The sequence below is a fragment of the Camelina sativa genome, chromosome 16 (assembly GCF_000633955.1).
Source record: "Camelina sativa cultivar DH55 chromosome 16, Cs, whole genome shotgun sequence".
Classification (NCBI taxonomy): domain Eukaryota; kingdom Viridiplantae; phylum Streptophyta; class Magnoliopsida; order Brassicales; family Brassicaceae; genus Camelina; species Camelina sativa.
The window spans coordinates 25,990,975-26,013,928 of NC_025700.1; the positions used below are offsets into that span (position 1 = coordinate 25,990,975).

Below are 22,954 nucleotides of genomic sequence, written 5' to 3' on the forward strand. Positions count from 1 at the left end.
ACTAAATAATCAACGTTGGAATTAGTAGGGCTACCAAATTAATTAAGACGACTCTTAAAGCTGAATCCAAGATGCAACCGACTATCATTTTTTTCTTTCTTTCTTGTTGCTGTTTGGTCTCAAACAACGCAAGTTACGTAACTGACTATATATATACTTTATAGTAATTTATATTCTTACAAATAATTACGACTATTTAGCTACATAGAGAATTGACCCACCAAAATGGAATATGGTCTGATCTCGCGCTGAAAGCGAACCTGTATATGCAAATTGTGACATTGAGTGTGCACACGTGTGAAGAGGGGATGGTGGCATAGGAGATTGTGCCAGATAAAGACGGTGAGGACACAACTTGCTCCATATACTTAAAAAACCTTATACAATTAATACAATGCATTTGATTCATCATATGAGTCGTACGTTCCTAATATTCTTGGTACCTCCAACCACAAAACAAAAGATGGATAGTTAGTTGGAGAGAATCAGATGAAAGCTAAAAGGTACACAGTTGTGCGAGAGCTAGCTAGCGAGTCCCCCGTATATATTGGATATACTTTAAATCTTACGACAGCATTTTTTGGTATGATCCATAATTATTTCATTCCAATTACGTTTGTTGTAGTATTTTAATTAATCTATTAATTAAATGAAAATATATGAATATATATATATATATATAAATATTAATTGAATGAAAATGCAAAACGTATATATATAATTATGATTTAAGTTAAAGAGGATGATAGTTGAATTTTTTTTTTTGAATTTAATGTTAAATTATATTTAAAAGAAAAATAAACCTTTTACAATGCAAAAGCAAAGCTGTTTCTTAATACGGTATTGTTACTACATTGCTAAAAAACTTGTGCTATTGGTTTAATATGATCTTATCGCAAACCAAATCTGAATGGTGGTGTCCTTTTCGCTGCCGATAGTGAATTATATGTCGGTTTGGGTTTACAAAAGAGTGGTTAGCGTTTAAGATTTAGATTTTACAATTAAATGAAATTATATGTCGGTTTGGGTTTACAAAAGAGTGGTTAGAGTTTAGGGTTTAGATTTTAAAATAAAATGAAATTTTATGTCGGTTTGGGTTTACAAAAGAGTGGTTAGGGTTTAGATTTTAAAATTAAGCAAAATTATATGTCGATTAGAGTTTATAAAATAGTAGATAGGGTTTAGATTTTACAATTAAAAAAAAAAATTTAATTTGGGTTTATAAAAAGAATGATTTGTGTTTAGATGTTATAATTTAAAACTATAATATAATATTTAGAATTAATAAATTTAAAATTAATTGATAACAGAATTTGTTTCCTTAATTAACAATTTGTTTGATTAATTAAAAAGGGTGAATAAGAAGGGTCACCCAATAATTTTTCAACGAACTAACTAGTAAGTAAATTCAGACCAAAACAAAACATTGTATAATGAATTAAAATGGTACAAATAAAAAAGATTAGGGAGGATTAATTATTAAGACAGAACGCTTTTGATTATTGAGTAGAACGACGTCGTTTTGCTGCCGGTGGAATTTTTTTTTAAAAAAGGATTTGGATTTTTGCGATTTTGGGATCTACCAGAAAAGCAGGATTATTAATTAATATTAATCGGGGGTCGGTCTCTCCTGTCTCCTCCTCCGCAATTCGATCACGACGGCTCTCATTCATCAATCACGGCAAGGACGACGCATCTCCATCTCGTAAGTTTTTTTTTTCTCTTTCCCCGTGAACTGATGAATGATGATCCCAATTGCTCTTTTGTTTTTTTCTCTGTGATCGACACGCACGCGGCGATCAATTTAAACTCGGGTTATTTGTTTTTCCTTGTAAGCGCAGGTCTGCTTGGGAGATGGATCTGGTCCGGTGATTTTGTTTTTTTTTTAAAAGGTGGAACGAGCGAGTTTCAGATAGATAGATGGCTTGGTTCAGTGGAAAAGTTTCTCTGGGAGGATTCCCAGATCTCACCGGGGCAGTCAATAAATTCCAGGAGAGCGTCAAAAACATCGAGAAGAATTTCGACAACGCCCTTGGCTTTGACGACAAGTCCGACGAATCTGCCCCCGCTGAAGGTTTCTCTTCTCTTCTCTATATCATCATCTGCTAGGAATCATCTATATAGGAGGTTTCGTCAAGGTTGCATAGAAAATTAATACGATCATCCATCTGTCTTTTTCGCTTGGTTTCTCTTCACATTTCCTTCTCTTCTAATGCAGCTTCAAGTATGTGGCCACCTGCTGTTGATACCAAAAGTCTCTTCGATCCTGTAATGTCCTTCATGGGTAACACCTCCGATGATACTTTGGAAGACTCCGTCAGTACAGATAATCCGTCTCTTATTGAAGGAACAGAAGAAAAAGAAGAAGAAGAAGAAGGATCTGTTAATCTTGCTACTGAACAAGCAGTATCTGTTGAAGCAAAGAAAGAAACTAATGTGATAAGAGAAGCTGATCAAGCAAAAATTCCCGAGGTAACAGAGACTACTGTTGTTTTAGATCTCAAAGATGATGATGATGATGATGATCCTGAATCACAGATGGTTCTCGAAGACTCTTCTCTTCAGAATCCTGCATCATCAGGTTACATGACTAGTCCTGAACCTAATGAAAAGCCCCAAATGACAGCTTCTCAAGATTCACATCCCGAGTCAGGAGGAGATGCTGAATCAGAGGTTGTGGAATCACAGCCAGAAGACGTTGGAACAAGACAAGTTACTCTAGAGAACAAAGACACAATTTACCCCCCTGTGTTAGATGGACTGCATAAGTCTACTGATGCGGATGAGACAACAACTGAACAGGAAACTCTGGGTGAAAATCTGGAAGAGAGAACCTCGATTATAAATGATGAAGTTTCACCTGATATAAATAATGTACATAGTACAGAGTCTCCTCATACTCATCCGTCAATTTCTGAGTCCGATAGTCCTTCTCATGAGTCTTCTGTACCAAAGAGATCTTCTTCAGATGAAATTTCAGAGAGAATCGTAGATCTTGTTTCTTCTGAACTAGATTCAAGACTGAATGCTAGTGAAATCAATGAAAGCCAGCGTTCAAGCTCGGCTACAAATGTTTCCGACTCCGCTGATGTTGTTCTGGAATTAGAGAAGACCAAAAAGGAAATGAAAATGTTGGAAAATGCCCTGCAAGGTGCTGCAAGGCAAGCTCAGGTACATATTTAGATTCCCATGAAAGGTTGTGTTACAGATATGGTGCTTCAGTACCAAATTTCTGGTGATTTGTTTGCAGGCAAAGGCTGATGAGATTGCGAAGTTGATGCATGAAAATGAGCAGCTAAAATCTGTCTCTGAGGATTTGAAGGTACTAATGAGTATGCCGGATGTTGATATTTTATTAGATGAAGATGAAGTATTAATTGTTTCCCCAGTCTTTAAACCATCTTCCTTTCCTTCGGGTTGATTTTGATTCTAAATTCTAATACCTCTGTTCAACAGAGGAAATCTAATGAAGCTGAAGTTGAGTCTTTGCGAGAAGAATACCATCAAAGAGTTGCAACTCTTGAGAGGAAGGTATGTTTTCTTTTAGCGTTCTTCTCTTTTCATTCTCCTCTTCCATTATAAATATGCCTTCATGGTGCTTATCATTGTAGGTTTATGCTCTCACCAAAGAGCGGGATACACTTAGAAGAGAACAGAACAAGAAAAGTGATGCTGCGGCCCTTTTGAAGGAAAAAGATGAAATTATAAATCAAGTTATGGCTGAAGGTAAGGCCACCATTTGGAATGCTTGAATTATGGAGCATACTTTTCTCGGTTTTAAAAAAAAGGGTTGATGCCTCCCAAGAGCGAACTGTAATCTTTTTAACATGCCTGAAAAATGCTCAGCTTGAGCCCTTGATATTAATACCCATCATTTCAGGCGAAGAGCTTTCAAAGAAACAGGCTGCTCAAGAAGCTCAGATCAGGAAGCTAAGGGCTCAGGTATATATTCAGTGTCTACGTGTGTCAATCTTTTATTAATACCATCAATCTCATGTTTCTTCTCTTTCCTTATTTGTTTGAGGGTTAGATAAGAGAGGTCGAAGAAGAGAAGAAAGGACTGATCACAAAGCTTCAGGTAATTGATGTGGCGAGCTATGTCTTTGTTGTTTCTCTAACCACATCGTTAATGAATGAAACTGCATGAGAGGGTTGTCTTGATTTTCCAGAAGTTTTAAGAAAGGCTGGATTGAAAATCTTGTCGGCAGGGTCAATATCTAAATGACTAAAGCATTGGTCAAGTTTGTTAAGCTTCATTAATTTTTCCTTTCAATTGCCAGTCTGAAGAAAATAAGGTTGAAAGCATTAAAAGGGACAAGACAGCTACAGAAAAGTTGCTGCAAGAGACCATCGAAAAACATCAAGCCGAACTTACTTCTCAGAAAGACTATTACTCAAATGCATTAGCTGCAGCGAAGGAAGCTCAAGCATTAGCTGAAGAGCGTACCAACAATGAAGCGAGAACAGAGTTAGAGAATCGTCTAAAGGAGGCCGGCGAGAGGGAATCTATGCTAGTCCAGGCGCTGGAAGAATTGAGGCAAACCTTAAGCAAAAAGGAGCAACAGGTTTGTCTTATTCGATTAAATTTGGGAATATGGATACTACTGGGTTCTCATCTGATCATTTTATTTATACTTATCTAGTCGGTGGTCTCTAATTTTTGCAGGCAGTGTTTAGGGAAGACATGTTCCGTGGAGAAATTGAGGACCTTCAAAGACGTTATCAGGTAAATAGAGATGTTTTGTTGTCTCTATGCATATTTCTTTCTTTGGTTATGGTCTTCTGGTCTTTAAACTATTAAGAGCCATGACATTTGAACAATAATTCTAGTTACTAATAGTTTGTTCTGTTTGCTAAACTAACCTTCTTGTAGGCTAGTGAGCGGAGGTGTGAGGAATTGATCACTCAGGTTCCTGAGTCGACAAGGCCTCTCCTAAGACAGATTGAGGCTATGCAGGTAGAAAATTGACCCTTATGTTTTATTTTTTAGAATGTTTCCTGAGATTTGTATCTTAAAAATAATTGTAATCTTGTATGCTTCTTATATGATTGACGATAGGAAACTACAGCCAGAAGAGCAGAAGCGTGGGCTGCTGTAGAAAGAACTCTGAATGCTCGATTGCAGGTGTTATGAACAACACTGCTACACGCTATATTCAGCCAATTATTTTTGTTTTCTATCTTTTTGTTCACTTTCTACAAATGTTCAGGAAGCAGAAACTAAAGCTGCAACAGCTGAAGAACGAGAACGCTCTGTGAATGAACGTCTCTCACAAACTTTATCAAGGATCAATGTTCTAGAGGCCCAGGTTTATATGCTCTCACACTTTTCTTCATGAAGTTTCACGTGCTTTCTCTAAATTTTAGCTTACCCAGTTCTCCCATCCAGCTTTCATGCCTCAGGGCAGAACAGGGCCAGTTAAGCAAGTCGCTTGAGAAAGAGAGGCAGAGAGCAGCAGAAAATAAACAGGAGTATCTGGCAGCTAAGGAGGAAGTAGATACTCTAGAAGGTCGAGCAAACCAACTTGAGGTGGAATTAAGGGAACTTCGGAGAAAACATAAGCAAGAGTTGCAAGAAGTTCTGCTCCACAACGAGCTTATTCAAAAGGTGCTACATAGTTTTAAGGACATAAGTTTATCGAATAAGAATCCGAATTGATTATCTTCATGCATAAGGATACTAGATTACGTAGTATAAAAGATTGAATCCCATGAGAAATGCCCCATCAGTTACGGAATATATGGACTGGAGTACCTAGCGTGTCTTAAATCAATCAAAGTAGTGCTTTNATATGCTCTCACACTTTTCTTCATGAAGTTTCACGTGCTTTCTCTAAATTTTAGCTTACCCAGTTCTCCCATCCAGCTTTCATGCCTCAGGGCAGAACAGGGCCAGTTAAGCAAGTCGCTTGAGAAAGAGAGGCAGAGAGCAGCAGAAAATAAACAGGAGTATCTGGCAGCTAAGGAGGAAGTAGATACTCTAGAAGGTCGAGCAAACCAACTTGAGGTGGAATTAAGGGAACTTCGGAGAAAACATAAGCAAGAGTTGCAAGAAGTTCTGCTCCACAACGAGCTTATTCAAAAGGTGCTACATAGTTTTAAGGACATAAGTTTATCGAATAAGAATCCGAATTGATTATCTTCATGCATAAGGATACTAGATTACGTAGTATAAAAGATTGAATCCCATGAGAAATGCCCCATCAGTTACGGAATATATGGACTGGAGTACCTAGCGTGTCTTAAATCAATCAAAGTAGTGCTTTCCCAAACTTGTTAATCTCTAGTAGTTTCTACCAGCATGCAAACTGTTCAGTTTATTATTCTACTTTATTGTTCATGTTGTTTCTTGAAATGGCTGAATTTTCTTTCAGGACCTAGAGAGGGAGAAGGCTTCACGTTTGGATCTTGAAAGAACAGCCCGTATCAATTCCTCAGCCTCTGAACAGCTTCCCATAGCAAGGCAAAATTCTGCCTTTGAGAATGGTGATGCATCTTGATCTAGATTACTTCATAATAAATCAAGCTTTGCATATCCTTTAATTTATTAATTATGACATCAGGAGGCTTGTCAAGAAAGCTCTCAAGCGCAGGCAGCCTTGGAAGCATGGAGGAGAGCTATTTTCTGCAAGCTTCTCTTGATTCTTCAGATAAGTATTCTGAGAAGAGAAGCACGCCCGAGGCAACTATGAGTCCGTACTACATGAAGAGCATCACACCTAGTGCTTATGAAGCCACACTTCGACAGAAAGAGGGCGAACTTGCTTCATACATGTCCCGCTTGGTAGGTGTAGAAAGTATCCAACTGGGTCATTTTTGTGTAACCCTATTGGTAGGCTTTTGGCAATTGGCTTGGTAATAAGATTGAGGTTCACATCATTTTGTTATCTCAGAGTCCACGGCTCACCTTGGATATAGGTTATAGTGGGCCACTATGGGTGTAGGGATCATGTTGACAAATTATGGGTTAGTTACAGACTATGGTTAGCCTTCTTTTGTAAGCTGGTTTAGAAGATTTATCTGTACTCATCGAGGTAGTATAGGCTGGTTGTTAGTATCATCACTGATGTTGGATTTAACTGTAAAACTCTATTTGCCCTTGGGACAGGCATCGATGGAGTCTATCCGAGATTCCTTGGCTGAAGAACTAGTCAAAATGACAGCAGAGGTATGTATAGCGCTGAGAAGGCGGGATATGGCGTCTTATGCAGTGATATAGAGTTGATATATTCTGGTGAGTGTTGTAAATGATATGGCGTCTATATCTGGTGATTGTGGATGTAGTGTGAGAAATTACGGGGGGAGGCGGATAGGGTCCCGGGCATAAAGGCAGAGCTGGAAGCACTAAGGCAAAGGCATGCAGCTGCTCTGGAGTTGATGGGTGAAAGAGATGAGGAGGTAAGATATATGTGAATAAAATAGTAGTATATACAGCATTAACAGTGGTGGGTTCAACAAAAAAAGGTGTTTTGGGTGGCAGTTGGAGGAACTTCGAGCGGATATAGTGGACCTGAAGGAGATGTACAGGGAGCAAGTGAATATGCTGGTGAACAAGGTAAGTGAAAACATAGACAAGTATAGGGAAAAGTGTTGACAAACGCAGGGTCATCATGCTCATTGCATCTTTGGGGTTTTGCAGATCCAATGAGGGAAGCAAGGGGAAGATGGCGATCGAATTGTTGGCAGGCTCAGGCTCATGAGTAGGACCACCTAATCCCTGTAACCCTCTATTGTATAGCTATAAGCTAACAACTAAAGCCCAGTATTTCCTCCATTTGTCCTATATCCTATGTATCTCAGGTATTGAACCCGAGGCTTTTCAAAACAAATTTTTGCTGCTCGAAAGAAGAAGTTTTTTTTTTGCTTACGGGTTAAGTCGTAAATTATATTGGAGAAAAGAATAATAGAGTGAGCTTGGGTGAGTTTTCCTGTGTCGTATTAGCGAAAAATTTGTGGGACTGGACCCGCAACTAGCTATGGAGTGGATGAGTGAAAGATGTGGTTGAATTGAATAATGAAGTCTGAGATAACAGACAGAATGAATAGCACAGAAATGAATGACAAAATAGTTATATAAAAAAAAAGCTCAAGAAAGAGGCCCTCCTTGTGTAATATAATAAAGGCCCAACAAGAGCGCTCTGATTTGATGTTTTCTGTACTTATCCACGTGTGGGAGTGTCATTATTTCATTCCAGTTCGTTGAGTTCCCACTAATATACTGTACATACTTACATATATAGTTACAAATTACAATAATTAAAAAAAGAAGTATCGGGCTCGATCGGGTAGGGTAGAGGGAGAAGCAGGTGATTAAAACCCATCATTCGTATCTCGGGGGAAGAGTGAAGCAAAGCAAAAAGCAGCATCTGGGGAGTGTGGCCATAAATATCATTACTCCTCCGTTACCCTCCAAAATTGTCGCTCTTCTCTTCTCTCCTCTCTAAGAAAGTACCAAGGATTTTTTTCTTCATCTCGCCGCGTATCATTTCTCTTCTCCAGGTGGTAGGTAAATAAGGTAAAAAGGTCTTTACTATATCATCCATCATCTTCATCCTTTCGTGCTAGATCTGCCATTGCCTTTTTTATTTGAATCCAACATTAATATCATGTTTCCCGATTTACATTGCCATGTTTGTTTGGAAAAGCTTCGATCAGATCCGACGATCTCTCACTTTCTCATCATCCGTTTACGTCGTCGTCACCTTTTTTTTTTTCTTCTTCTTCTTTAGATTCCTCTGCTGGATTCTTCCTACTAGCTCACGTCACCGTCATGTGTGCGCTTTGAATTTCAATTAAATTTGACTCTATCTAAGCTTAGCTAGGGATTTATGTGCAAGTATTGTTGGATTTCATACTCTGCACACTAGCACTTAAATTAAGGAAGAAGGTTTCCTTTAGTAATAGTTTGCGACTCTGCTTTGCTTTCATTTCACATTGAGCATCCAATTTAGTACAGTATGTCGAATCCCATGAGAGTGAGTTTTTTTTTTTTTCCTTCTATAAGCTTCTATGGCGTTGCTGCATGTTGTGACACTGAACTTTGATGTGCGCAGTATAGCGTGGGGATGGATTCTGTCCGACGCACTTACACCATTATGCGTGGTCGTCACATAGACAAGCGCGTTCCTTCTAAAGAGTTTCTCTCTTCTTTGGATAAAGCTGAAACTGCAGGTTTCTTTTTTTAAATCTGTTTTATTTCTTTATCACATAGACTACTCTCATCTTCTTTTGTTGCCTCTGCTCTGATTTCTTTTTTACATAGATCCATGTTTGTGATAGAGCTTTCTTCTATTTTAAGATTGATTTATCAATTTCCACTCTGGTTTCTTCTCTAATTGTTTATCTGTCGTATTTAAATTCTTGAACCTTCTTCTGCATATATTACTGACTATGAATTTTATTTATATATTACCACTCCAGTACGTCTGCCTACTGGCACGGGAAAAGACAATGGCAATCCTTCCTGGAAGCGATCTCTGCCTCACGTGCTCGTTGCATCACTCACTTCACTTTTATTCGGCTATCATCTCGGGTCTCCTCCTTATGACTTCTCTTCTCCTTTTTTTTTTTTTTTCATATTTCTGCATAAACAGAACAAACATGGAAATTTCCCTTTTCTGCTGCTAGGCTGTTATCGTTTTTTTTTCTTTCTATTTTAAGCTTAGTTGACAGGCTAATGTTGTATCTCTTCTCTATGCATTGTTCTTATTCAAACATTCGATAACATTTTATCTCAAAATTTTTGCTTTCTTTTAAATGTATGTTGTTGGGAAGAACAGGAAATTCATGCCTCTTTTCTGGACGCAGGGTTGTTAATGAAACTCTCGAAAGCATATCAATTGACCTAGGCTTTAGTGGGAACACCATCGCTGAAGGTACTTACCTACTCAACAAGACAAAATTTTTATCCTGTCTTTTTCTGTCTATCCTGATCATTCCAAAAACCTTTTTTTTTTTTTCTGATGGATGAAGGTCTTGTGGTTAGCACGTGTTTAGGCGGCGCCTTTATTGGATCTCTGTTCAGTGGGTTGGTCACAGATGGTGTTGGCCGCCGTAGAGCTTTCCAGTTGAGCGCTTTACCAATGATTGTTGGAGCTTCCGTGAGGTATTTTTTTTTCTTCAGGTTAACTTTTGGTTTAGGGCCTTTAGGTTGTTCAATATGCACGACTAGGTACTCTTTAAGTGTGTTTAGTGTACGATTCTTATTCTATGGTATTTTTTTTTTGTTCAATGTCCATGTGGTCACTTGAACATCTCAGATTCGAATCATCGCCTGCTGATATATTATTGTGGTCTGGCTAGTCATTATGCAGCTTGATTTATCTCATAGTGATTTCCTGCTCTGATGTTTATAGCCCGACTATTGGATATGGGTAAATTGGCTACTCATTTGAATATTTTTGGTTTCAAGTCATTGCCGTGGTGATTTTTCACTTATCCCCAAGGTGTACGCACTAGTTAGGTTTAGTATATCCATCCTGTTTCTCTTTTAGTCATAGTCCACGTACAAAATCAGGAGATCTGTGTGCTTACAAGTGTATTTTTGCAGCGCATCAACTGAGAGTCTTGAGGGCATGCTCCTGGGAAGGTTTTTGGTCGGAATTGGGATGGGCATAGGTCCTTCTGTTACGGCTCTCTATGTCACTGAGGTACTTAACATATACTTTGAAGTCTTCCTTTTCTGCACTTGTTTTGATAAGATTGCTACATGAAGTCATGAACTCTCTTCCTCACTCTTGATGTGAATATGACTTGACGTACTATGTGTTCATCCTTTTCTACTGATGCGATTCATATTAGATCTTTTATTTTTTGTTGTCAAAAGATGTTTGGGGTCAATGTAGATAGATGTATGTTTCAGACGTAAAAAGACATGAACTTGGACCATTAACATGCAGAAGTTCATTGATGCACCATTCATTGTAATAAAGGATTAAGGGATTCATTCTTCAAAGCTTTATTTGCATTACTTGATTTACCTAATTTGAAAAAGAAGGTTCTAGGAACATAAGTATCACTAACTCGCTTTATTGATACATTTTACATTCTTACTTAGAGCAAGACTCACAATTTCTCTTTGCAGGTGTCACCTGCTTATGTTAGAGGTACATATGGGAGTTCTACCCAAATTGCAACATGTATTGGACTTCTAGGTTCGCTGTTTGCTGGAATCCCGGCAAAAGATAACTTTGGCTGGTATGATGTTGATTAGAACTCGAGGAATTCAGGACTTAAATAACTTATATGGCCTGTTACAACCAATGCTTAAAACTTGTACCTAAAACTGGTTTGTGTGAGAGAAATTTATGGCTTGTTTGATCGCAGAAGTCATTCCAAACCCACCTATCTGCAATGTGAATCTCTAGTATCTACTTGAAATGCTGCAACTCTATAGGAATCCCTTCATCTGTTGCTGTATATTCATGAGTGGATATCGACATGGCTTTGCAGGGAAAGGAATCCTGAAGTTTCTAAGCTACTAGCAGATCTCATGCTTTGGTCTACTTGGTCGATGGTCAACTTGGCTAAATTACCAGCTAAATAGGTTTCTCTTTCTTGATTGTTTTAGGTGGCGTATATGTTTTTGGATATCCATAGTCCCAGCTGCAGTGCTTGCTGTTTTCATGGAACTCTGCGTGGAAAGTCCTCAGTGGCTTTTTAAGGTTACTTTCTCATTTTAACCCGCATAGCTCTTAAAGACGTTTTCATAAACCATTTCGTCTGTTGATTCTCTTTCTCTTTACTTAACCGCAGAGAGGAAGGGCAGCTGAAGCTGAAGCTGTGTTTGAGAAGCTATTGGGAGGGGCATACGTCAAAGCTGCTATGGCAGAGTTGATGAAGTCGGATAGGGGAGATGACGCAGATTCAGCCAAATTGTCGGAGTTGCTTTTTGGGCGCAGTTTTAGAGGTATGTGTGATCTTTAACCAACAAGATTTGTGACAACGTGTGGCATTAGTTTGACGTCAAATATCCCGGAAATATTAGATTTAGATTTTGATTCCCGTTGAGCCTAAACGGGTGATGAAATGAGATTGGGGTTAAACTTGACCGCCAAAGAGTTGAATCATCTGCGCGGAAGGTATGTTAGCCCGCTAAACTGGATTCGTAGCCAAAAAAGAAAAGTAATTGTCATTTTGCCAAAAACATATGGATGGCATGTAGCTTCTTAATTTCATTCATTTTTACGTTTTAATTTTCTCCGTTTGCAGTGGTTTTCATTGGATCTACCCTTTTTGCTTTACAACAGTTGTCTGGGATAAACGCTGTGTTCTATTTCTCATCAACTGTCTTCAAGAAAGCTGGTGTACCTTCAGCCTCTGCAAACATATGTGTAGGAGTTTGCAACCTCTTAGGTAATGAAATGCAAATTTTGTTTGTACATTCTACTATGACGAAATGCAGTCATCCTCCATTATTTTCTCAGTAGATGAGATCTGAATACAAACCCGACATTAGGAACAGTAAACTGATCATGTTTTTAAGTGAACAACCTTCTTAATGCAAACATGATTATTAAGAAAAGTGCCGAAAACTTTTCTTTCAGCATATTGAAATTTGTCAAGTGAAATGATGATCTGTATCTAAAACGAAGGTGGGCATCATTTATGCTCCTTTACAGGTTCAACTGTGGCAGTGGTTTTGATGGATAAACTGGGGAGAAAAGTGTTGCTTATTGGGAGTTTTGCGGGCATGGTAATTTTTGAGAGAGAAAAGCGCTATTTGAATCAAACTTTACGTAGCTGATACCATGTATGTAGATATAAATGTGTATTATCTTTAACAGGCAGTATCGCTGGGTCTCCAAGCAATGGCATATACTTCGCTTTCATCACCCTTTGGAACCTTGTTTCTCTCGGTTGGAGGAATGCTATTGTAAGCTTCCTATAACAACTACGGTAGTGGAAAGGAGGGGGGACTGTTTTCTGATAAATTTGGGGTGTGATGACGTAAATGCAGGTTTGTGTTGTCATTTGCAACTGGAGCGGGTCCTGTTCCAAGTCTTCTCCTGTCTGAGATATGCCCTGGTCGTCTTCGGGCAACAGCGTTGGCTGTTTGTCTTGCTGTTCACTGGGTATGGCTTTTTCCTTTGTGGACTTATTAAGGAAACTGATAATCATGAAATAATAACCTTGGAGGATGACACGCAACAACAGGTTATAAACTTCTTTGTGGGGCTGCTGTTTCTGAGAATGCTGGAGCAACTAGGTTCGGTGCTTCTTAATGCAATCTTTGGTTTCTTCTGTGTGGTGGCGGTTATCTTTGTGCAGAAGAACGTGATTGAGACTAAAGGAAAGAGCCTCCAAGAGATAGAAATCAGTCTGCTATCTTCCACCCAGTGATCTCTTTATACCGGGACTTTTATTATTTCTGGCACTCTTATTTTTCCTGGAGTTACACAAGTAAAACATGTACTACCAATATGGAAGTAGGAGTTAGTGGTAAGTAGGCACAACAATATGTAAGAAATGGATATTATTCAAGTATAGCCAACGTTTCAACAGATTTTGTAATAAGACAAGACCCAAGTTCAATAATGCTAGGTTTGAATCCATGTACAGAAATGCACCTATCTAAACTTCTTTCTTGCATCACATGCATGATGCTCCCTTATTGTATAGTCTGTAAACACCTATCAGATTCTTCTCTGCTTGCGGCTGCTTGCCTCGGCTTTTTTACACTTACTAGTAACTTGTATCTGCTTGCTCTTCTAGACTTGGTGGCATGACTCAACAATTCCTCACTTCCATTCATTTGCCATTTGAAACACCTTCCCGTTGTATGGCAACCACAGGCTCGTTACATCTAAGACACTGGAACGATGCTGCTGAAGCGCAGCGGGTCCTTATGCAGTAGTAACAGTACCTGCCAAAGGTCATTCTTTTAGGCCTAAGTAACAATCATATACTCTGAATTCTTCACCCATCTCCAATAACATCACTTTTGTCTTGTCTACCTTTATATGGATTGTTGTAACTCGGGAAGACGTATGTAGAGGTACAAACAAATCTATCATACCTGTGCTGGCAAGGCAGAGCAATAAACGGAATTGCAGGATCCACTTGGCAAATAGGGCAATTCACTGTATCCTCTTTACTGCTTGAGGACTTGTCCTTGGCAAATGGACTAAGAATATTCTTAACAGCTGAAGAGTTGAGCAGCGGAAGAAGTAACAAAAGCATTTCCTGAATAAAACAAAAACAATATAAAGCTGAAGGCCAAACAGAACCAGGATATCACATCCAAGAAAACATTTTTGACAGCAGGCAAGACAAATACTCATCAACTGAGCGAATAAGTCTAAAGAGAACGTTTTGACATATTGAAAGACCTGAACGAGAAAAACGCAACAAATACATTGTTTTAAACATAGACAAGATATTTGGACTCCCAAGATTCCAAATATGGACACAAAATGTTGTCAGCTTTAACAGCTCAAGCTTGAGCAGCAAAAGGATTTCTTGGAAAAGCAACATAGATCTAAGCGGACAGATACTATCAGTCAAAAAAAATGTTAGGGACCAGTGAGAATCAACCAAAGGCCAAGGATGATACTCAGAACTGATAGGTTGCCAAACTTTGAAATTGATTTAGGCATATGAAAACGCAACACAAAGAAGAAGACCTACCGAAAATTCATTCCACACAAGTTGGCGGTTCATGTACTCGAAGCTGACAGATCGATTCATATGGGGACTCCTATAGACAAGCCTAGCTTTTAAAGCTTTTTCAATGAGGTTCCTATACCTGGGATCAAGAATGTTAGTAACACATTAGCTGATTCTTAGTGAATCTAAGTAAGTAATAGTGTCAGATATCAATGGTCATATATTCAAACTAAATGCATTGTTGTGTGTTTTTTCTATCAGGATGTATGTAGAAAAAGTGAACGAGTCATCATGTACCAAGATGTACCTTCCGGTATAAAGAAAAGACAATAGGTTAAGAAAAGAAGCAGCTTTGTAGATGCCTTCGATATGTTGTATGACGGTCCAAAGTCGCCTTGCCAATGGTCTCTACAAGAGCAAGGAAATAAAAAAAGTAAAAGAATGAACCATCTATAATATATGAGGAGCGAGTAACTCGAAGATGAGGAAGACACGTACCTGCTCAGAATCACCCCATCTACGGAAAGCAGAAAAGGACTGCAAACGGGAGAAGAGATACTGACCACCAACAGAGGCAACACAGTACCAAATCTTTTGAGGAGCAGTAAGACCGGGTCCTTCAAGTCCTGTTCTGACTACACATAGAGTACAAGAGTGAGGAAGAAGAGCACTACATAAGAAAAAAGAATTGGAACAAATAATATAATACCTAAACCGAATTGTTCAGCTGCTACACGTTCATCTCTATATCTAAGGTTCATGAGAGCATTTCCGGGAGTGGGTTTGTCAACCCAAATAGAGAATCTCCAAATGAGAAACTCAAGGAAAGCATCAAGTTCTGGTTCGTATTGAAAGAGCATTCCTGGCTAATGCCAAAGAAAGAAGAAACCAAGAAAACGTTAAAAAAAAAAAAAAAAAAAAAAAGAAGAAGGAGAAGGAAGAGCTCTGTCTATGTGTGGAATTAAGAACAATACCTTCATCAAAGTGAAAACCTTAACTAACTGTTCCTTCAACATGGCTGACATTTCAACATCTAGTCGTGCAGCGTCAAGCTGATTCACTCTAGAGATTGCAACCGGTATAACTGACTGCCATTAAAAGAATAAAAACAGAAAGATTACCACCACAGAAAGAAAGAAGCAATCTACCCGAGACGAGAAACAGAATCCAACCCAAGAGGGCATACCCTGTGGGAAGCGTGTAGAGACTGCGATTGGGGAAGCAATCGTTGATAAGAGCGGATCCAATCATCGTCTCGAGGCGGCGTCATCGGCGCGGTGTAGCTGGGGGGCTATGGTGTGGATTGTAATTCCGGGACACAGCCAAAGTCCCCTTTATCGAATGCCCCGACGAGGGTGTTACCGTCTTTTCATATCTAAGCTGTTTTTTATTTTATTTTTCTCTCTCTTCTGCACAGAACAGATTCAATCTTGATTCATCCATCCATCAATATTATCGTAAACTAGTTTTTTTTGGACTACAATTTTATACCCCTCTTTCATCAAAACATTTTCCGCATTATCTCTTTTATATATAATATAATAAAGATAAACTAGTTTGATCAGCCAATTTGCCTCATTATCATAAACTAGTTTTTTTTTTTTTTTAAATAAAGATCATAAACTAGCAGCTTTTTCAACTAAATATGAATCATATACTTTTGATAAAGAGGGGGGAGGGGAGCATTTATGTATTTTAGTTTCGGGCTTTTTCAACTAAATATGAATCATATATTTTGATAAGGGGGGCATTTATGTATTTTAGTTTCGGGGAAAACGAGCTATTTGCCCCCGAAAACTATCATATGTAGCTAGATGGAGCTGGAACTATGACCTCGATTTATATGTTTCTGAAAACAAAATTTGAAATCTATTTCTCTCCAAATGAAAAGTTCGAAATCTAAATCTCCTCAAATTAATAATTCAATATCTATTTATCTACATACATGAGTTCCATCGGGTTTGATATTTATTTAACCGATTATTAACAATTTTAAACCAAAAAAACAGATTTTGATCCGGTTAGAGCACAAACCCCGTTAAAACCCAGATTTGAAACACAATCCCAAATTTTTTTTGGGGCAGATCAACACAACCCCAATCAATTCGTAGTTCATCATATCATTCTTTGCTTCGTCGGTCGAATGATCCGACGAACTGGATCCATTAACGGGTCGGAGCAAGAAGAAGTAATGGGACTCGTCGATTTTAACGGTGGGCTCGTCTTTAGTCAACGGTCATTGACGAGATCATTCACATCGATTGAAGGATAGAGATTGTTATTAGCACAAGAGGAAGAAGAGGAGGAGTTTGGAAGATGAGCTTCGGTGGTTGAAGCATCACTCTCTCGAGACTCATGTGTAGAGATTTACTTACAGTTCCCCAATTTCTTACTTCACTACTCTCTCTCTCTCTCCTTCGTTGTTTCGATTTACTTTATAATGGCTTGGGGGTTATTGATTTTCACTTTTAATTTGTGGTCTCTTGAGTTACTCTCCGTTAAATAAGTGTGATCTGGATTTTGCTAAAGTTTTGATTTTTGTTGTTGTTGTTGTTGTTGTTTAGAGAATGATGAAACTTTGGGTTTTTATGTCATTTCTAGAGTGGATTATACAAGTTTTGTAATCTGAGATTTAGGAAAAAATGAAAAGGACCAAAATCTCGTATCCTCTATCCATCAAAACAATTTTTCAAAAACCCTTCAATGGTATAAAGACAATATTACCCTTAATGAAGGTTGTTAAAGGTTAAATATAATTAAAATAGTAAGGATTTAACGAAAAACACAGTAGCTCAGTGGTTGCGAGCTCCATGCGCATGTGCGCGCGCCCAGAGTTCGAATTCCACTATGAGGAATACAACTAGGGTGTCACGGGTACAACTGGGTACAACTGGTACACTTAGGATATTCGATTTTTATTTAAAAATTGTTAGAAGGGTAGTTTCGTTTTTTCATTAAAGAAGAGGGATACTTAGAATTAAAGTGGATATGTAGAAAAGAATTCTTGGGATAGGAGTACCAGAGAATTAAATCCAAATTGAAAATAATTTGTTTGCTTTATGAGTTTGCTGGATTAGGAGGAGGAAGACGAAGGGGACTGAAGAAAAAAATTTTATTTTGATTGAGGGAGAAATAGATTTCGGTTTATTTTGGGTTATTATTGGTTTAGATGGTTTGGTTTTGAAGTTAAAGCTTAAACCGATGTAATCTAGTTACATGGAGATTTAGATTTCGAACTTTTGATTTGGGGAAAAATCAATTTTAAATTTTATTTTCAGAGATATATACATCAAGGTCATAGTTTTGGCTGTATCTAGCTAGATATGACAGTTTTCAGGGGGAAATAGCTTGTTTGGCCGTATTATTGTGTCTTGTCTTCTATATTCTAACCGTTTTCGCCAAAGCCCGTCCGTTTGTCCAGCAAGCTTATGCTTTCGAGTCTAATGGTGTCGTAGTGAGTTAAGATTAGCTCATCTATGTTTTACGCAAGCAAGCCTTCTTGACCTTCGGATCAGTAACAAATGAACTGATGACATGATATATTATCAGACAATCGTACTGATGTAGTAGTGACATGGTAACCGTAACAACAGAATAAAGTGGCAAGTTTGCAAAAAACGAATCCGCAAAGAAAATACCCCATGGATTAAGACTATCAACTTAATTCTTCTAATCAAAACTTAAATCCAAAACAAAGTATCTCACGGAGGAGAATTTGTGCAGAGAGAGCCATACATCACATCACATCACATTACATCCTCTAAATTCTTACTCTTTGTTCCACTTCCTAAACCTTTAGAATTGAACATTTGAGTGGCGGCCACCTCAGCTGCCAATTCATGCTCCCCTAACCTCCGGAGTCCCTTGCTCAGAACCTCCGCTACGTACTCGTCCGCCTCCCACGTTCCAGACCCCCACCCGCTCTCTCTCATCATGGCGTATATCCTCACCGCCGATTCCTTCCTCTCAGCTCCCACGACCGCCCTAATCAGCTTGGCGAGTGCCTTGTCGCTTTGGTAACCGCCCTCAATTCCCTCAATTTCGCCGATGATACGGTCTATCTCTTCCAACTCCCTGTTCCTCGTGAGAGCGTTGACGACGTCGGCGTAGAGAACGAGGTCGACGGGTGGATACTCAGAACGGAGGGTGGAGAGAACGTGGACAGCGAGGGTGCAGTGGTCCTGGCGGAGAAGCTCACGGAGGACGGAGAGGAGGTCAGATTTTAGGAGACGCCGGAGAGGAGGGAGGCTAAGGGAGAGGGAGCCGGTGCGCTGGGCTCGCTTTAGGGACTGTATCGATTGGATGGCTTCGGAGCTCAAGATCCGACCTTTGAGAAGGGGTCCGCGGTTGTCCCGGGGGCCGCATCGGATCCAAGCCAGCCTACTCCTAGGAACGACGCTGCTAGTGCTAAGGCTTAGGCTAAGACTTGGTGGTCGAGGCAGACTGAGAGAAAGCGCCATCCCACCCACTCCTTTCCAATCTAGTCCTCCTCCCCTTAGCGAGCTATGAGTGATCCTCTTTCACTGAGCAAGCCCATATAATTTACATGAGGCCCATACTAATTATTGATATTTTTACTAAAGGCCCATAACATGTACAAATAACCCTTATCAATTACACAAAGTCCATATCAATTTAAACGACAAACTAATGCTGCTAATTTGATTGTTTTGTCTGAATTTGCGAGAGTAAATCTAAAGAGAAGACATAAATAATAAATAGGAATTACATAATATATCGTGAAGGTTCGATGAATGAAAATACCGGAAAAAAGAAGTAAACATGAATCATATCAAATTAGGAGAACATAATAGAGTATAGATAGACCACAATTTGACTAAGGCGAAATGAAACAAGAAGTAGCTATGATGGGCAGCAGAAAAAGGAAAGCATGAAAGGAAGGCAGCGCGGAGGCCGAGGCCGAGGGAGAGGCAGAGAGAGGCGACATGGATGGAGGCATGGAAGCAGTGCCAGCGTGATGATGGTGGTGGATATGCATGACTTCGACGATGAGACGCTGGCCGCTGGTGCAGTGCTCGTTGGAGCCGCTGATGAAGTAGAAGAGACCAGGACGATCAAGGTCGAGTGTGCTGTTCCCATTGTCAAAGGCAGTAATAGGATCGCTGCTGTTGCAGTGGTAGAACCCCCATTTGTCCACTTCCATCACCGAGTCCTTGTCGTACACAAACGCTGCATATGCATAAATAGAGAGGAGGAGTCGTTGATTAGAAACAAAACGATTGAATAATGTGAGAGATCAGAATAAATTAAATGACAAGAAGGTGGAAGTATAGGTAGCTATATATCTCACAGAGTGAATCACCGATGTGGAAGCGGTTGCTGCTCGCCCAGCGGCTGTAAACCGCTGTATCATTCGGGAGTGGGACTCTCCACCCAAAATCGTCTCCAACCTTGAAAACCCTAGGACCATCCGCCGCCATGCCCACCGACAACACCACGGCACAAATGCACAGCATTATTAGATTAGTACAAGTCGTCGACCGTGGAGATCTCATCAGCATCATCATCATATATCTTTTATCAAAAAAAAAAATCAATAGTAAATAGTAGTATGTTTGAGAGGAATGAACTCTTTAGCTGCTTTGAGTGCTTGATGAGGGTCTGCTTTATATATAAAAAAGAAGGAGCCAAGCCCAAGTGGCGGTTGAGGTCTCCCCACTCACAGGAGTCGCGCGAGTCGTGGATGTGGTGTAACGGTTTCTTATTTCCTTCGTGCAGGTCATGGTGGTCCCCTCCCATTAATGATGTGGACCAATTAGCTTCTCCTTAGCGATATTCTCTCAAAACGCTGCGTTTCGACTTTCCTCCTGCTTTGTGGCAGGCTGGCTGTGCTGTGCCTATCTTCGGTTCCTATCGCGATTCACGATGATAGAATTGAATTGAGTGGTTGACCAAAAAAAAAAAATTGAATTGAGTGATACTAATGGCGGCGGCGAAGCATACATCGACGGACTTGTTCAATCTGAAACCCAACATCTGGAAGAAGAAGATGCAGCCTGATCGGGGGTCGGTTTCTTGCAGTCTGGGCAGCTCTGGTGATCGGAAAAGGAAGCTTCCGATTCTCCTCTTCGACGTCATGGACACCATCGTCCGTGACCCCTTTTACCACGACGTTCCGCCCTTCTTCGGGTGAAATCTCAATTCCTCTTTTCTTTCTAATTCCTGATCCCAAAATTAAAAAACTGTCTTTTTATCTTCAGAATGCCGATGAAGGAACTACTAGAGTGCAAGCACCCGATGTCTTGGATCGAATTTGAAAAGGGTTTGATTGATGAGGTTCCATTCATCTCCCACTCTTTCTTTCTTTATGACGATGCATCATCATTATCTTTCTTTCTTTTGACCTTTTTTTTTTTTTTTTTTTTTTCTGGTTTGGTTTAGGCGGAGCTTGCAAGAAACTTCTTTATAGATGGGAGACACTTTGATTTGGAAGGTGATGAGTGAGATTGATATTTTGATTTAGATAAGGATTGGGTTTCCTTCCTGCTTTTGGTGGTACCTATTAGATTCTTCTTGCCATCTGTTTTTCAGGGCTTAAGGATTGCATGAGGTCAGGATACTCCTACTTAGATGGCATGCAAGAGCTTCTTCAGAATTTGGCAGCTCACAACTTCGAGATTCATGCTTTCACCAACTATCCCATCTGGTACAACATGATCGAAGACAAGTTAAAGCTTTCAGACTACTTATCATGGACCTTTTGTTCCTGTTATGCTGGTAACAACCCACTTCTTTTTCTCTTTGCCTTTTACTACTTACTGTTTGTTTCACATCAAAATACTGTACAACTCCCTTTTTTTTAAAAAAAAAAATCTTCTTCCAGGTAAGAGAAAGCCTGATCCAGAGTTTTATCTCGAGGTTGTGCGACATCTCGGAGTTGAACCTTGCCACTGTATATTCATCGATGACAGGTTAGCTGGATATTGTATTGTTTGTATGTAACCTCTGTCGTCGTCTGTGGTTATCTAGAGAAAACCTTTTTTTTTGATCCGAGGGAGTGTCTGATACGCAGGCCAGCCAACGTCAAGTGTGCAATTGAGATAGGGATGGGTGGATTATGTTTTGAGAATGCAGTTTCGCTTGCTAAGGATCTCACACATCTAGGGATCAACGTCTCTGTACCCAGAATATGATTCCATGTAAAATTGTAATCTTTTATTGCATAAGCAGCTTATTATATATGACTTCAGAGAAATATAAACTTAAAAGAAAAAGAAAAAAAATACATTGTTTTGGTATGCAAGAGTTGAGAGAGAGAGAGAGAGTCTTTGTTGGATTTATATAAAGCATCAAGAATAGAGAGAGTAAGTCCATGAGACTAAGTAGTGGCGGAGAGCAGTATGACAGTAAAAAAGGAAGAGGATGCGAGGAAGATGAAGGAGAGGAAGACTAAGAGGAGAGAGAGGGCGACGTGATTGCAGAAAGAAGAAAGGGTCTTGCAGAAGTCAGGGAGAGGGGTGTGCCTGATACCGGTTTTGTTGAGGTTGGTAACTCCAGAACCGGCTGATGCAGCGCTCATCATTAAATAACCAAAGAGCTGCTCGCACACACACACACACGGTAAATCTATGGGTTATACTATACACACAATCAGAAGAAGAAGCGAGTGGGGAAGGGAAGACGAGGGACCTGATCGGAGGTGAAGCAAAGCCAAGCTTGGAAGCGAGAGGGTATGATGGGAGATCCGGTGAGGAGCCTGTAAACACCGAAACAGAGCTGGAACAGGGAGTAGATCATGGTCGCTGTGCATGCCCCAACCACATACCTTCACACCAAACGAGATGAATGAATTAGCACTACTTGCCCTAATATATCATCTCAAATTTTAAAAGACGGGCACACAATAATGTCATGTTGTATTTTCTTGTTGTTGTTTGGTTCGCGAATGTACGTGCTTTTGTTCACCGGAATTGATGCTTTCTGTTTATTATTATTATATATGCATTCAGATTTGGGAAGTCAAGGTAAAGAACAATCTTATTGGCAGTCTATCCTTAAATAATGTTCGTAAAAAGAAGAAGAAAAAGAAGAAGACTGACTGGTAGGAGGGAGAGAAAGACCAGTTGGATGAAATAGTGAGCTTGAAGCCGTAGATGTCTGCCACTCCCTCCTCATTTGCGGTCAGCATCACCGCCATGGCCGCGGCTGAGGCAGCCAAGCAGCCTCCCCTGAGAGCCACCTGTACTACCTCCTTAATTTTCCTTGTCCTCCTCTTCGCCACAACCTCTTCCCCATCTCCATTCCTCCTCATTCGGACCCTTTCTACTTTTTGTTTGTTTGTTTTGTTTTGTTTTCGGCCTTTTTTTTTTTTTTTTTTTTTTTTAAA

The 22,954-nt window shown here is 39.6% G+C and overlaps 7 protein-coding genes across 9 annotated transcripts; 3 read left to right on the forward strand and 4 right to left on the reverse strand.

Moving 5' to 3' along the window:
* LOC104752550 (golgin candidate 5) lies at nucleotides 1,576-7,867 on the forward strand. 2 transcript variants are annotated; one of them, XM_019238246.1, is made up of 21 exons: nucleotides 1,576-1,705; nucleotides 1,842-2,074; nucleotides 2,219-2,472; nucleotides 2,539-3,171; nucleotides 3,251-3,322; nucleotides 3,457-3,531; nucleotides 3,612-3,726; nucleotides 3,881-3,942; nucleotides 4,031-4,078; nucleotides 4,281-4,565; nucleotides 4,667-4,726; nucleotides 4,874-4,957; nucleotides 5,060-5,125; nucleotides 5,211-5,309; nucleotides 5,390-5,608; nucleotides 6,375-6,486; nucleotides 6,564-6,784; nucleotides 7,109-7,168; nucleotides 7,285-7,398; nucleotides 7,481-7,555; nucleotides 7,640-7,867. In XM_019238246.1, the coding sequence occupies exons 2-21, from the start codon at nucleotides 1,921-1,923 to the stop codon at nucleotides 7,646-7,648; spliced, it is 2,817 nt and encodes a 938-aa protein (XP_019093791.1). In that variant the 5' UTR covers nucleotides 1,576-1,705; nucleotides 1,842-1,920; the 3' UTR covers nucleotides 7,649-7,867. The 2 variants fall into 2 exon arrangements, with proteins under 2 accessions (XP_019093791.1, XP_010473022.1); XM_010474720.2 differs by having other exon boundaries at nucleotides 2,219-3,171.
* On the forward strand, nucleotides 8,309-13,551 carry LOC104752553 (probable plastidic glucose transporter 3). 2 transcript variants are annotated; one of them, XM_010474723.2, is made up of 14 exons: nucleotides 8,309-8,515; nucleotides 9,059-9,171; nucleotides 9,421-9,532; nucleotides 9,808-9,875; nucleotides 9,973-10,105; nucleotides 10,550-10,649; nucleotides 11,084-11,196; nucleotides 11,570-11,663; nucleotides 11,755-11,908; nucleotides 12,211-12,354; nucleotides 12,621-12,694; nucleotides 12,786-12,874; nucleotides 12,959-13,073; nucleotides 13,156-13,551. In XM_010474723.2, exons 2-14 carry the CDS (start codon nucleotides 9,066-9,068, stop codon nucleotides 13,339-13,341), a joined length of 1,488 nt encoding a protein of 495 aa, XP_010473025.1. In that variant the 5' UTR covers nucleotides 8,309-8,515; nucleotides 9,059-9,065; the 3' UTR covers nucleotides 13,342-13,551. The 2 variants fall into 2 exon arrangements, with proteins under 2 accessions (XP_010473025.1, XP_010473024.1); XM_010474722.2 differs by having other exon boundaries at nucleotides 8,310-8,515; nucleotides 9,054-9,171.
* Nucleotides 13,460-16,070, reverse strand: LOC104752552 (peroxisome biogenesis protein 2-like). Its single transcript, XM_010474721.2, has 8 exons — nucleotides 15,794-16,070; nucleotides 15,582-15,695; nucleotides 15,317-15,473; nucleotides 15,106-15,242; nucleotides 14,915-15,015; nucleotides 14,629-14,746; nucleotides 14,018-14,184; nucleotides 13,460-13,864 (listed from the first exon to the last, which is right to left on the reverse strand). Exons 1-8 carry the CDS (start codon nucleotides 15,875-15,877, stop codon nucleotides 13,750-13,752), a joined length of 993 nt encoding a protein of 330 aa, XP_010473023.1. The 5' UTR covers nucleotides 15,878-16,070; the 3' UTR covers nucleotides 13,460-13,749.
* On the reverse strand, nucleotides 18,123-19,116 carry LOC104752554. Its single transcript, XM_010474725.2, has one exon. The coding sequence runs from the start codon at nucleotides 19,065-19,067 to the stop codon at nucleotides 18,354-18,356; it is 714 nt and encodes a 237-aa protein (XP_010473027.1). The 5' UTR covers nucleotides 19,068-19,116; the 3' UTR covers nucleotides 18,123-18,353.
* LOC104752555 (mavicyanin-like) lies at nucleotides 19,301-20,157 on the reverse strand. The gene is made up of 2 exons (XM_010474726.1): nucleotides 19,919-20,157; nucleotides 19,301-19,797 (listed from the first exon to the last, which is right to left on the reverse strand). The coding sequence occupies exons 1-2, from the start codon at nucleotides 20,136-20,138 to the stop codon at nucleotides 19,445-19,447; spliced, it is 573 nt and encodes a 190-aa protein (XP_010473028.1). The 5' UTR covers nucleotides 20,139-20,157; the 3' UTR covers nucleotides 19,301-19,444.
* Nucleotides 20,435-21,866, forward strand: LOC104752557. The gene is made up of 6 exons (XM_010474728.2): nucleotides 20,435-20,757; nucleotides 20,829-20,904; nucleotides 21,010-21,061; nucleotides 21,160-21,345; nucleotides 21,452-21,539; nucleotides 21,641-21,866. Exons 1-6 carry the CDS (start codon nucleotides 20,552-20,554, stop codon nucleotides 21,759-21,761), a joined length of 729 nt encoding a protein of 242 aa, XP_010473030.1. The 5' UTR covers nucleotides 20,435-20,551; the 3' UTR covers nucleotides 21,762-21,866.
* On the reverse strand, nucleotides 21,921-22,921 carry LOC104752556 (CASP-like protein ARALYDRAFT_316979). Its single transcript, XM_010474727.1, has 3 exons — nucleotides 22,668-22,921; nucleotides 22,258-22,393; nucleotides 21,921-22,165 (listed from the first exon to the last, which is right to left on the reverse strand). Exons 1-3 carry the CDS (start codon nucleotides 22,877-22,879, stop codon nucleotides 21,947-21,949), a joined length of 567 nt encoding a protein of 188 aa, XP_010473029.1. The 5' UTR covers nucleotides 22,880-22,921; the 3' UTR covers nucleotides 21,921-21,946.

Excerpts from the sequence above, each read along its gene's own strand:
- LOC104752550 (XM_010474720.2), top strand. The coding sequence starts at position 1,921 with ATGGCTTGGTTCAGTGGAAAAGTTTCTCTGGGAGGATTCCCAGATCTC. Across the intron at positions 4,958-5,059 it reads GACAGATTGAGGCTATGCAG|GAAACTACAGCCAGAAGAGC; the intron begins GTAGAAAATTGA and ends GATTGACGATAG. Across the intron at positions 7,399-7,480 it reads TGGGTGAAAGAGATGAGGAG|TTGGAGGAACTTCGAGCGGA; the intron begins GTAAGATATATG and ends TTTGGGTGGCAG.
- LOC104752553 (XM_010474723.2), top strand. The coding sequence starts at position 9,066 with ATGGATTCTGTCCGACGCACTTACACCATTATGCGTGGTCGTCACATA. Across the intron at positions 9,172-9,420 it reads GGATAAAGCTGAAACTGCAG|TACGTCTGCCTACTGGCACG; the intron begins GTTTCTTTTTTT and ends TTACCACTCCAG. Across the intron at positions 11,197-11,569 it reads GCAAAAGATAACTTTGGCTG|GTGGCGTATATGTTTTTGGA; the intron begins GTATGATGTTGA and ends TGATTGTTTTAG.
- LOC104752552 (XM_010474721.2), bottom strand. The coding sequence starts at position 15,877 with ATGACGCCGCCTCGAGACGATGATTGGATCCGCTCTTATCAACGATTG. Across the intron at positions 15,016-15,105 it reads GATGGGGTGATTCTGAGCAG|AGACCATTGGCAAGGCGACT; the intron begins GTACGTGTCTTC and ends TTGCTCTTGTAG. Across the intron at positions 14,185-14,628 it reads TTGTGTGGAATGAATTTTCG|GAAATGCTTTTGTTACTTCT; the intron begins GTAGGTCTTCTT and ends TGTTTTATTCAG.
- LOC104752554 (XM_010474725.2), bottom strand. The coding sequence starts at position 19,067 with ATGGCGCTTTCTCTCAGTCTGCCTCGACCACCAAGTCTTAGCCTAAGC.
- LOC104752555 (XM_010474726.1), bottom strand. The coding sequence starts at position 20,138 with ATGATGATGATGCTGATGAGATCTCCACGGTCGACGACTTGTACTAAT. Across the intron at positions 19,798-19,918 it reads CCACATCGGTGATTCACTCT|CGTTTGTGTACGACAAGGAC; the intron begins GTGAGATATATA and ends ATGCATATGCAG.
- LOC104752557 (XM_010474728.2), top strand. The coding sequence starts at position 20,552 with ATGGCGGCGGCGAAGCATACATCGACGGACTTGTTCAATCTGAAACCC. Across the intron at positions 20,758-20,828 it reads GACGTTCCGCCCTTCTTCGG|AATGCCGATGAAGGAACTAC; the intron begins GTGAAATCTCAA and ends TTTTATCTTCAG. Across the intron at positions 21,346-21,451 it reads CTTTTGTTCCTGTTATGCTG|GTAAGAGAAAGCCTGATCCA; the intron begins GTAACAACCCAC and ends ATCTTCTTCCAG.
- LOC104752556 (XM_010474727.1), bottom strand. The coding sequence starts at position 22,879 with ATGAGGAGGAATGGAGATGGGGAAGAGGTTGTGGCGAAGAGGAGGACA. Across the intron at positions 22,394-22,667 it reads TCTTTCTCTCCCTCCTACCA|GTATGTGGTTGGGGCATGCA; the intron begins GTCAGTCTTCTT and ends TTTGGTGTGAAG. Across the intron at positions 22,166-22,257 it reads TTTGCTTCACCTCCGATCAG|CTCTTTGGTTATTTAATGAT; the intron begins GTCCCTCGTCTT and ends GTGTGCGAGCAG.